At 34.1% G+C, this 13,118-nt stretch overlaps 2 protein-coding genes across 2 annotated transcripts in view; one reads left to right on the forward strand and one right to left on the reverse strand.

Moving 5' to 3' along the window:
• The first annotated feature begins 11,111 nt into the window (after nt 1–11,111).
• LOC143636465 (putative LRR receptor-like serine/threonine-protein kinase At1g07650) lies at nt 11,112–11,704 on the forward strand. The gene is made up of 2 exons (XM_077104052.1): nt 11,112–11,405; nt 11,485–11,704. The coding sequence occupies exons 1-2, from the start codon at nt 11,262–11,264 to the stop codon at nt 11,680–11,682; spliced, it is 342 nt and encodes a 113-aa protein (XP_076960167.1). The 5' UTR covers nt 11,112–11,261; the 3' UTR covers nt 11,683–11,704.
• Nucleotides 11,705–12,628: 924 nt separating this feature from the next.
• LOC143636485 (putative LRR receptor-like serine/threonine-protein kinase At1g07650) overlaps nt 12,629–13,118 on the reverse strand; it is a 54,734-nt gene continuing 54,244 nt past the window's right edge. Inside the window, exons 6-7 of the mRNA XM_077104069.1 lie at nt 12,768–12,907; nt 12,629–12,671 (exon numbers count right to left, since the gene is read on the reverse strand). Of these exons, the coding sequence (XP_076960184.1) occupies nt 12,636–12,671; nt 12,768–12,907 (176 nt within the window). The 3' untranslated portion in view covers nt 12,629–12,635. The remainder of the gene's footprint in view (nt 12,672–12,767; nt 12,908–13,118) is intronic.

A 13,118-nucleotide genomic window follows, 5' to 3' on the forward strand; every position in this document is an offset into this window, starting at 1 on the left:
TTACATGTGGAGAGAAAAAGTCAACAAATGTGTTATTCCTTTTATACCCTTCCCCTTATGTTCATACTTGATTTCCACCTAAACTAATCTCAACCCTCCATGCTCAAAATCAATAGACAAGATTACTTCTTATCTTTCCTACAAAAAACTATACTTTCTATTATAACCTAACCCTTATTTATAATTAATAAACAATTTTATAGTAAAAAAACATAAGCGGGTCATGGGTCACAAAATCCAGATAGCTTTTAAATGGGTTATAACATATCATTTATTTATGAAACCCTTTTTTCATCAAACCCTAAGTATATTATTAACTTTCTTACAATAAAGAAAATTAAAATAAAAAAAATAAATATTAAAAAACGAAAAATGTAAAACAACAATTCTCTCAAGCTATCAGATTGCTTTATTTGTAATGAAGGCTTCTCACGCATTTGACCCGAATTCATGGGTAAAGGTATCACCAAACTCAGATAACTCTTAAACGGGTTATAACATCTCATTATATTAAAAATTAATCTCATCAAATATTTGATATGAAAATCCTATAAAATAGGGATATACTAAAATTTAATATCCTATTTTATTTAAAAAAAGATATTATTTATAATTAAGAAACAATTTTATAATAAAGAAAATAAATGGGTAATGGGTATCACCAAACCCAGATAGTTTTTAAACCGGATTATAACATATCATTTATTTGTGAAACCATTTTATCATCAAACATCAAGTATATTAATTATTAACTTTCTTACAATAAATAAAATTAAAATCCAAATATAAATATAGGATTAGGTTCATTTCAAAAGTGATTCTTATAGCGAGAAGTGCAAAAAGTGATCTCAACCATTAGATTATTAATCAATGGTTGAAACATTATTGCATTTATTGTAATTAATAAAATTTGAAGACATTAAAATAAATATGAAAAAGGTTAGTTTAGGTAGAATAAAATAATTAATTATTTAATTTATCTCATCTATCCCTAAATAAAAGCTCAAAGCATAAATATCCAAAAGTTATGATTTGTAAGTTACAATTTATTTATTTTATGTTAGTGTAAGATCTAATTTTGTTCTTTTTTCACCAATAAACAACTTTTAATTTATAAGATTTGAGCAAAATAGTATCTTTATCATTAATTACTCTTTTGAAAAAAAAAATATAATAAATTGAATATTTGTAAGACAAAAAAAAATGTTGACGAAGAAATTGAAAATGTGTAAGAAAAAAAATAAGATGTGTATGAGAAAATTAAATATGTGTACGAAAAATTTGAAGATATGTACGAAGAAATTAAATATGCGCAGGAAAAAATTGAAGATGTGTAGGACGAAAAAAAAGTGTACGGCTAATGTAGATGTGTAGGGAAAAAATATGTTGTGTATGAGAAAATTAAATATGTGTAGGAAAAGGATTAAGATGTGTATGAGAAAATTAATGTTGTATAGAAAGAAATTGAATATGTGTAGAAAACAATTAAAGATCATGTAGTTGTGTAGGAAAAAAATATGTTGTGTATGAGAAAATAAAATGTGTGTAGGAAAAAAAATAAGATGTGTATGAGAAAATTAATGATGTGTAGGAAGAAATTAAATATGCGTACATAGGAAACAATTGAAGATGTGTAGGACGAGCAGCATAGATATGAAGAAATTGAAAATGTGTAGGAAAAAAAATTAAGACGTGTATGAAAAAATTAAAGATATGTATGAAAAATTTGAAGAGGTGTAGGAAAAAATTATAGTTGTGTAGAGAGATAGGGTAAAAAAGATAAATTTATTGTATTGTAGATTTATTGATTTTTTTAAATCTTTTATTTATTGTGATTAGATTAATATATTATTTAGAAATGTAACGGTTTAATAATATATATTAATTAGAGAGAGAATATATTTATATTACTTTAATACCCTTTTCATATATTTTAATAATGGAAGATTGAAAATTAGATGAGTGGCCCAGTTGACTTCTCGCATTTCTCATTGTAACTTGACTTCTCGCAAGATCCATCCCCTATATATATATATATATTAAAAACGAATAATGTAAAACAACATCCGTAATACGGGAGATAGAATCTAGTATGTTTATAAATAGCTTACATGCTCGTCTATAGAAATATGCATATAGACATAGTGCTTAATTTTACAATTATTTTTTAACATTGAACTTACTTATTATACACATATAAAAAAGAATCCAAAATATATTGTTAACCGGAGTTAATTATTTCAACTTGTCAAAATTCAAACGAGTTCTTAAATATTGTCATTCACATATATGGGTAGAGATGTACATACGTCAATGTTACTTGTAATCACACAGAAGAGATGATATCCATATGTGTCTATAAATTTTGTTGTATGTCCATTATAGCAAGACAAACTCTTTTCATTCAATTAATTGGCAGGAATTACATAATCTCAAGAAACGTCGTATAATGACCAGGCTCCTAGAATCACATATTATGTTGTTTTGTGTAAGCCTTTTGGTGCTGTTTGGTTGTCATTGGTGTAAGTGCTCCACGTCTAACCATATTATAAGACCATAATTTTGAGAGAAACATATCCTAATTAGTGTTTTTTTTATTCTTATCGTATTATTATGTACAGGTACAAAACTTGAAGTATTTGGGGTTGCATCATCTAATGATTGTAAAACATGGTGTAGTAAAAGCGACTCTAGGGATTTAGGTTATTGTTGTTGTGGTGAGCGTATCGAAATCAAGTGCGATGTTAGTAAAGTTGTGTGTGAGAGGACTTGTAGTAGGGAGAGAAAATGTTGTTAATTAAATATACTATAAAAGACAAATATTGATACTTGGTGTCGTGAATCCTTTATTGGGTCGCCTAACGGCACCAACGCGTGCCACGTTATCTAATATTATGTTTTTTTGTTTTAAATGTTAACTTTTTTGTTTTTTTAGTTTCGGTGCCGTGACGAACGTAATTGAAACCGATTCAATTCATGTCGACTAGCCACTTTATTGCTTGTGGCGAACTTCTTTGTATGTTATATGACCATATCTATTTCATCGTATTATAAGTTGCACGAGTATCATGGGTGCTCACTAATTTACTTTTGGGTTTATTGTTGGTAATAGTGTGACGCAGCCAACCGATACCAACTAACTTCGTATCGCTTTGATCATTATTTTTATTTGATTTCTTATTTAATATGCTTTTTATTATAAGTTATACGAGTGTCATTGCTGTTTTCTATGTTGACAGAATACTAATGCTCAATATAGTGTTGGTATCGTATCAAACATAACCATACCAACCAAATACATGTTAATACGCCGTCGATACATGGTGGGTATAAGGGAGGTGAGAGCACCCGCGGGCACACGAGATTTGGTTATGGTACCCACGCAGGTAACAATGTTATCGGTGGTTTAACATGGATATCAGGTTTCCTTTCACGGGTACTAGTACCCGATGTGAGTTAGCCTTTGGAGATGGAATTCTAGCCCTTGGACAAGGACAAAATAATATATATTTTTTTTCTATTTCACCATAGCATTTATGTTGTGTCTGCGTTGATGAATATGAAGAGAACCCTCATTTTGGTTTGGTTGGGGTTGTTGATAAGTGGATTGATCTTTAGAGGGCCTTTTTTTTCCTTCATGAGTGTGATTCGTAAAGGGTTTTTATACTTGCCCCCAATTGTATTTGGCACAAATAGAATTCTTTTTACAATTTAGGTTTTTCAACAAATAATGTACAAAAGTGTATTAACAAGTTTGGTGCCGCTAAGCTATCATTAGACAACCTGGCGGCACTTTACTTGTCCACAATATTTTGTTTTTTTTCGTTCTGTTACCGTAATTAACGAACATAAAGGAAGCTGACCGGATGACAATTTTGTTTTTTCTTTTATTTGTTTTAATTCCGATTTCATAACGAACGTGACAGAAACTGACCGAATTCGCATAGACTCAACGTCTCAATGTCTGGGACCGACAACACTCGGTTTTACTAACGCCCGAGTTTACCGACCAACACCGCCTCATTGGTCCGCTCAGTTTTTATATTTTTCCTTTTTTTAGCTCCGGTGCCGTAACAAACGTAGCCTAAAGCCCGAAACCGACCGAATTCGTGTCCAGTTACTGTCTCAATGGTCTAGACCGATAACGCTTGGACTTTACCACTGTTGGGTTTACCAACCAAAAAAATGTCGTTTTAAATAATTTATTTTTTAATATGTTAATTTGACGAATATATATTTTTTGGACGCTAAGGATTTACCAAAGGTGTTTATACCGTAACGAACATAAATGATAGTAAAATGTATTCGCGTCAATTCACCAAACTAACGCTCGGGCTTTACCAATGTTCGAGTTTACCAACACCTATGTTTCAACGTTGAGGTTTTACCAATTGTCCTGCCGCAACGCGCCGGGTGAAAATCTATATATATATATATATATTAATTATAAATGTCGGTGGCACTCACGAATTGTTACCGTGCTATCCCGACAATTTCTGAAGCATCTTGTACAAGTCCTTAAAGCATTGGTGTTGGTAGCTTCGTATTGGTTGTTTGAGCGGTGCTTTTGATTGTGTTTAGCACGTCATATGTTTATGGTGGTGCTTCTTTACTCCACCTTTTCTTTCTTTTTTGGTTTTCTCACCATGCCATGATCTTTGATTTCTGATTCTTGGTTTTCCACTTATTGCCGCTGTCATCGCCGATTGTTACAGGGTTCAATTTACGAACCATTGGCGACAATCGTGTGGTGGTGGCAGTGCTATGGTGTTGGAAGGTAATGCAATTTATGTTGCCGGTTGCCACTCCTTCGCCGCCGATTGTTGCCGGATTCGATCTACGAACCCTAGGTGATGATCATATGGTGGTGGTAGTGCTCCGGTGTGGGCAAGTGATTGTTGCTAAATCTACAGTTTTTGATGCCGATTACGAAACCTAGGCGACAGAACTTAAGGTTGTGATGAATACGTGTTACTTGACTAACAATCGGGTTTAAACTTGGCTTTGCATATACGTAGGATGGCAATTGGGCAATCCATTTGCAACCTATCTTGCAGCCGTGTTTCTGTAACCGTGCTTTCATGATTGTCAAATGTATCCGAGCCTTAAATCGTATTCTAATATCTATTAATTTATCAAGACTATTGCATTTCACAAGTTGTTACACTCTCTAATTCTTTTGTTTTAATAAGACTATTGCATTTCACAAGCTGTTACTCTCTCTAATTCTATTGCTTTATTATGTATTCTTGAAGTTTGTTTTTGGTGCATGCTTTTGTTCTCAAAAACATTAGTTGTAGGTATGGATGATGATTAAAAATTGGTTAATCAAAAGGCCCAAAATGAAAGGCTTATAAAGATTTTTAACAAGCTAAGGGCGTTCGTCTCAAGTAATGGTCGGTTTCTCTGATGTTTTATTTGCTATTTTTAGTTGTTGTACATGATTGATTATGCTTATAATATGGTGCTTGATTTGCTTAAGTGAATCTTACAAGCACTCTAGGGGATTTGAAATTTTCTGTGGGGCTTGAACGAACTTTACGCTTATAAACTTTAATGAATTAATGAACATTAAAACCGACATAATTGTAAAGCAAAGCAATTCACTTGTGATTTAATTTTCTGTACCACTTGATTTACTTACTTTATGCTTACGAAATTTCTGTCCATTTTTTTTCTCATCATGTAAGTGATATCAGGGCTGCAATGGATTTAGGCATTTGGTTCATCCATTCTGCATCAATGGGCTGCAATTTAGGCTTTTTGCTCATCAATTTTGCTTCAACAGGCTGCAATGACTTTAGGCATATTTTAGACAAGAAGTACGTAGATATCTTTTATGTAAAACCTTGTATGTAATTATTATGACTAACATTACTTATTTTCAACTACAATCTGTATCATTTACCGCTAACAAACGAAAGCAATAACTCGCATTTACTTGCCCGCGCTGCGAAGCGTGGGTACACCCACTATTAAAAATAAAAGAAAATGTTTTTATGATTGGTCTTGCTATTTTTAAACTTTTTTTTATATGTGTGTTTTTTTAAGTTATCATATTTTAATGTAATATTTAAGTTTTAATAGAACAATAGTTTTATATTTATATTTTACATGTTTAATTTTATTTAAAAAAGGAAAAAGAAGAAAATGTTTTTGGGGTAACTGAGAGGAGTAATGCCTTTGGTTTAAGTGGTTTTGGGGTAATAGATGACGTAAATCATGACAATGTGAGATTGATAGAGATTTGTCATGTGCTCTTTTTCTTCTTCTGTCATGCTCTCTCTTTCTTCTATCATGTTCTTTAAGAATTGTAACTAAAGTACAAATCGATTGATTGATCTTTTGAGTTATCAAACAATGATGGTGCATTAATATAACGCCGGCGCTATTTGAAGTACTTGTAAGCTCATCGAATCTAGTCTTCAAATTAGGTTTGAGGCTTAACTATATGTAGTGTGTATGCAGTCGCAATTGGACAGAGTTTCCTTACGATAGGATCATAAAAATAAACCAATAACTTACATTCGTTATGATATCATACATATATATAGGTATATGATCTTATATGCTTACATCACAAACATATGAGACTTCGTACGCCTCAAAACATAACAAAATAAGCGGATGTCACCCCAAATGCCAACTACATAGGGGCATGGGCTCTCAAAACAGGCGTATAGCCTCATACGCTTAGACTCTAAGCGCATGAGTCTATATCCTTTACATAATTTACATCATTAGCCCTCCCACAAGCCAAACTAGACCAGATAAGCACAAAGTACAAGACAAATACATAAAACACTTTATCAACAATACTTGAGAGGATCATCTTCCCTCCCTAAACAAAGATATTATTAATGAAGGAAACGCACGTTGGGATCAATTTGAAACTAATGAAGTTTTGTTCTTGTGTGAATTCAGACTAAATCCTTACTTTATTTACTAAACTACCTCCGAGTAAAGACGAAATAACCAGAACATGTTTAATCTAAAACAAATTCTTGTTAACATAGGTCGTGCCCGTCTCCTCTTTTAACTGCTAACAATAAACCGAGCCTTAATAAAAAGGCCTACGAACCCAACAATATCCCACTCGGAGGCCTTGAGTACTCTCGTCTGCACTCCTGATCGTACTTCTGTAATCTGAACATTAAACTTTTTCTAGTTGCCACCGCCTTCTCATCAATGAACCTGAAGGCCTGTTGAAACTCCTTGGAGCTCCAACATGTCAGTCACTGCTAAAACTGCTCCTGACCCATTTTTTTTGTCCCTACCGGCTCCCAATGTAACGAACTGCCAAACCTTGAGATACACCGAGAATAAACACTCTCCATATTCAGCAAGTAATTCAATGGAGAGACTTTTATAGCAGGAATAATGGGTTTCTTAATCCACAATCGGTCTGGAATTGTAACTGAAACACGACCTGTGCTCCCACCGTCACGATGTTCTCTGACTGATTTAACCTTCCTAGCTCGTTCATCCCGAATCTTCACTTTGGCTCTGGGTTTGCTACTTGCAAAACGAACCTTCTTCTGCCCACGAGATTCTATGAACCGGACTTTGTCTTTCATCGGAACTAGATCAACTCCTTCCGGTGATACGTCGACCATATATAAGAATCCCCTTTTCTTGCCACGAGCAACCACGAGATTCCCTTTGATTACTTTCCACTGCCCATTCCCGAACTTAACATCGTGCCCCTGCCCAACTGAAATCAAACATTTCTTCAAACCTAGAATAACCCTCACGTCTTTCAAAGTCCAAGAACTACCAGCTGAAGTTATCAAATCAACATCTCCCATACTCGTAAGCTATAGAATATCATCGTTTGCAAGTCGAACCTTTCCAAAATCCCCAAACTTAAGATTCTTCAACGTTTCATTACAGTGAGTGGCATGAAATGATGTACCAGAATCCATCACCCAAGCATCAACGTTACTCTCAACACTGCAAACCAAAGCCTCATCACTACTGACTCCGTCATCTGTGTTGTCTTCTATAACGTTCACTTCTTTCTTACCATTCGGACAATGATTCCTGAAGTGTCCTTTCTATTTACAACCCCAACCTCGCTGTTTTCCCCTACCTCTCCCTTCTGTGACTAACATATTGCCTGATTATTCGCCTGAACTTCTGCGTCTTGAATCTTCTCCCAGAATCAGGTCCCGAATCTCATCGAAAGTAATTTTTGTAGACGAACTACAAACCCCAGTTACTGTTTGAGACCAACTGTCTGGTAAAGAGTATAATAACAATAGGCCTTGAACTTCATCATCAAACTTAATGTCGACTGACACTAAGCGGGACAAGATCGAATTAAGATTATTAACATGCGTTGTAACTGACCCACCCTCTTTCATTCTAGTTGTCACTAGTTCTCGGATAAGATAGACCTTATTCGCTGCCGAAGGCTTCTCATACATGTTTGATAGTGCCTGCATCATACCACGGGCTGTGGTTTCTTTTATGATGTTAAACGCCACATCTTCCGAAAAGTAATACAAGCCCTAGCCTTCTTGTCCAACTTCTTCCAATCTGCTTCTGACATCTTTTCTGGTTTTTCATCATCAAGCACTACATCTAAGTCTTTCTGACAAAGTAGCGCCTCAATCTGCATCTTCCACCAACCAAACTTTTGTCCATCAAACTTCTGTATCGAAACCTTTCCGTCTTCTGCCATGACAATGACTAAACGAAAAACTGGATAAGAACAGAGACAGACACAGCAATGGCACAGGCCTGAACTTAACGACTGTTCTACTGAACTCTATTAAAAATCAATCTATTTAAACGCAACGGAATAATGAACTTGTAAATTAGAAACTAAAACTTTAAATCGAAACGATAAAACCTGACAAACGCGGTTGGCACTGGTTATCTGTTTCTTTAAAAAAATTCTTCTGACTTGACAACGGTTATTCAAATAATAGGATCTTGATTCAACTTATTCTTGGCACGTTCTTTGCAACAACGATCTTGACCCAAATTTATTTATGAGCTAGCTAAACTACCCAAACTTTGGCCCACACCAACTTAAACAAAACCGGGGTTACTACCTCTTTTTTTTTTTCACGTGGCCCAAAAAAAAACAAAACCAACCAAATCTAATTTAGTGGGCCCAAACAAAAACTAGGTCAAAGGATCCCTACTCAACAACAAAACAATTGTTGCTCCTCTTTTGTTTTACGAGCTCCTAATAAACAATTGTCAACCTTGGCCACTAATAAACAAAACAATTTTCAACCTTGGCCTCCTGCCCAAGATAAGAAGTCAATTAAAAAACAAAGAAACATTGGTCACATTCCTTCCCTGTCAAACTACGGTGACATCGTAACAAAAATCATAGGCGGCAACGGCTTGGATATACGGTGGTGATACTATGGCTAATTGCTTTCAGAAAAATAACAGAACTTGAAACTAACCACTACAATCGTCGACGACAAGCGTGACAGCCGGCTGTTGTGGCGGCGAGAGTCAGACGGCGACGGCGGAGGAACCGGTTCAACATGTTCTTCGTGTGATTTTGAACCTAAGCTCTTGATACCACTTGTTAGAATTAAACGCACACACGAAACTGAACACACACGTGAAAGCAATAAACGAACACGAGGATTTAACGTGGTTTGGTCTAAACTGACCTACGTCCACGGGTGGCAACTAGGTATTATTTATTGAGTGAGAAGGGATTACAAGTACATGACGTCATATATATAGAGACTAGTCTAGGGTTTGGCTAAACCCCAGTCATTCACTTGAAAAACTGAGGGACTTGGAATGTTACAATGTTTTAATTTATGCGTTTATCTATACCTGATTAATTAATAACTAGTTGCATCACTTCTAACAATTCTGCGAGCTCAAGATTCTTTTTCTCGCTTCACTTATTACACCCTTCGTATTTATAACAATAGAACATAATATCTTAAGTTATAAATATATTAAATTAACTATAATAACTTATGTGAATATTTGTCTTCAAATGTATTAAAATTATTAGTTAGTAACTTGTATGTAATTTCAGTCATATGTTATCTTTAATATATCGTTTTATAATTTCCAAATCTTCATTACTGACTAACTAGTATTTTTTTTATTCAACTCGTGTAATAAATAGCTTTCTAACCTAGTTTAACTATAAAAATATATGTTCAAAATGTAAGCACAAATAATGTAAATGTAAGACAACATATTTTAAATTCAAAATTAGCTTTTAAAATGAAGATTAAAAGTAGCTCCCTTATTCCGAAATCAGTTTCATTATCATAATATACAAACGTTAAGCAACTGATATGGAACTTTCATGCTCAGTTGAGTGTTGTGTATGCATCAAAACTACAAAGTAAGTTATTTGTTTGTATTTCTTATGTAGAAAGCATGTCCATCCATGTTTAAGGAAAGATTTTCCATGTACTAAACCAAGAACACATCGTAAGTAAAGCTTTTACTTCATTAGCCTCATCTTATATCATAGTTAAAATGTCATCTTTTGCATTAGAAATTCGTTCTCTGCACATCAACTGTGGAGGCAAAGAAGTAAATATCAACAACATCAAATATGAAGCTGACACATCAAATAAAGGTATTTTGGAATTTTATCAACAATTTGCTTGTGTAAAGAGAGATCCGGTATTTTCTGAATCCTTATCTAAGGATTTACAAAAAAAATTCTTTCAACAAAGATGTGAATTGGGAGGGATTGGTCGACGAAATATGAATCGGAGACTAAACCTTGATATACCCCAGAACAATACAGTTTTGTTACCGAGAGATATATTGGCAACCGCGGATAGTTTGATTCGAATCAAATTTGGAATGGGTACACTTGACGATATGAATCATTTGCAAAATAAACGTATTCGTTCTGTAGCGGATCTTTTACAAGAGCAATTTGGGTTGGCCTTAGTTTGTTTAGAAAATATGGCTCGAGGAAACATATATGCAGCACTTAAGCATAACTGGACACCAACTCCTCAGAACTTGGTAAATTCCACTCCATTAACAGATACTTATAAAGTTTTTTTCCGTTTACACCCATTATCTCAAGTTTTGGATCGAACTAATCCATTGACACAAATAGTTCATGGGAGAAAATTGAGTTATGCCTCATCATATTACAATGGTGGAAATTGGGCGTTCAGCAGCACAGGAAACTTCTTAGATAACAACGCTGATTCTGATGTCTATATTCTTTCTAACACGTCTAGTCTTCATAATATATCAACATCTGATATTGAATTATATATACAAAAGCACGCATGGCTGCTATTTCTCTTACTTATTATGGATTGTGTCTTATGAATGGGAACCACACTGTCAAGCTCCACTTTGCAGAGATTGTTTTTACACAAGATAACTCATTTATCAGCCTCGGGAAGCGAATATTCAATGTTTATGTGCAGGTGGTTACTGTTTTATTCAATATATGCAGTTATAACTGTAAAAAGTGATATTAACGTCCATTGATAACTTTTACTGCAGGGGGAGTTGAAACTGAGGGATTTTGATATAGTAAAAGAGGCGGGAGGTACTGGTATTGCTGTTATAAAGAGTTTTGCTGTTAATGTGAAGAATAATACGCTCAAGATTCAACTTTACTGGGCTGGAAAAGGCACTACAGCAATTCCTGATAGAGGAAGTTATGGTCCGATCATATCAGCTATCGACGTGACGTCCTAATAATAGATATAGTTATCTAGGGAATATTCTATTTATTAAAGTATTAATAAATTCCCATTCATTATGTAATAATATGGGTCAAATTTAATTATTGTAAAAGTTGGACTAAAATAATATTGAACTCGGAGCGAAAACTGTAATTCACTTCTCATGTCAAAAGTTCAAATCATAGCCCTTCAGGAAAACTCAAATCTCTAGAGAAGTAGAGATGTTATAAGAAAGTAAAGTGAGGTTCTTTTGTTTTTTTGACCAGAATTTTATTTTTGTCACATGCGTTTGGAAAGACAAAACGTTCTTGATACCACCAGGCTAAAGGTTTTTGGTAAGTGAGTTTCTTAAAATGAAGAAACGTAACAGTGTTTTGTTTTCATATGTTTGATTAGTATGTGTTTTTGGTCAAATTTAGGAGGACAGTGGAAATCTGGTAAATTCTAGTCACCTTTTTAGTGAACTGGAAATCAAGAACCACGATTGGCGAGGGCATTCATGCATTCTTTCTATTTCTGAAAACTTTTAAGCTGTTTATTTTTAAATCCCAGCCCTAACTTAAATTTCCAAGAATTTATGTTTATCTTATCAAGAAATTGGCTATATAACTTCTTGATGTAATTTGACCTTTTTTGATGAAGAATGGAATTTTATAAATGATTGTGTCATGATAATCAGTAAAAGTTGATAATAATCACTATTTTGTTTTGGTAAATACGGTGATGTTGGCTAAAATTAACCAAGTGATGATATATGAGCGATTTCGTCAAACACGAATTTAACAAAAAGAAAGAATATAGTTCTTAGTGAGATGTATTATGCTACTCTAGTCTTGGTAAGGGATTATGAGGAGAAACAATCTTTAATTACAAATGAAAAGAACAAAGTTACTCCTATAAATGACTTTAGATATTGTATGATTGCCTGGCTTTCAGTCCGTTTGATCATTTTGACTCGTTTCCGTTTTAGCTAAAGCTTGTGCTGGTGCTCAAGTGACCCGTCTGAAGTAAAACACAACACAAGCCAACTCAACACGATTTACAAATAAATGGGTTAAAATCCCCACAAATCTAAAACCATGATAATGAAAGTTTTACCTCTATAAGTTGGTTTTTAGTCATCTTGTAGCCTCTTCTCCACAAAATACACATGATTAAAAGTACAACACACACTCCACCAACGATACCATCTATTAAACCAGCATGCATCCTTTTTCCACAATGTGGTGCCACAAAATCTATACAAAATAAGGAATTAAGACAGCAATTGGGTGTTTTTCTTGGCAACCAAAGATGAAACTGCTGGATTGATTAAGGGATCAAATGGCATATAAATTTGAACCCAAACACAATATGTGTGCTCTGTTGGAAGTCAATGAAGAAAATCAAGAACTGGGTTTGATGATAGATTGGCGAAACAATTCCAATCTAAGATTTGCTCTGACTGAG

The sequence above is a fragment of the Bidens hawaiensis genome, unplaced genomic scaffold (assembly GCF_021521415.1).
Source record: "Bidens hawaiensis isolate Kalapana, Puna unplaced genomic scaffold, B.hawaiensis_p1.1 tig00007983_1, whole genome shotgun sequence".
NCBI classification, from domain to species: domain Eukaryota; kingdom Viridiplantae; phylum Streptophyta; class Magnoliopsida; order Asterales; family Asteraceae; genus Bidens; species Bidens hawaiensis.

Coding starts and splice junctions, on each gene's coding strand:
- LOC143636465 (XM_077104052.1), top strand. CDS start 11,262: ATGGCTGCTATTTCTCTTACTTATTATGGATTGTGTCTTATGAATGGG. Junction 11,406..11,484: donor TATTCAATGTTTATGTGCAG/GTGGTTACTGTT, acceptor CTTTTACTGCAG/GGGGAGTTGAAACTGAGGGA.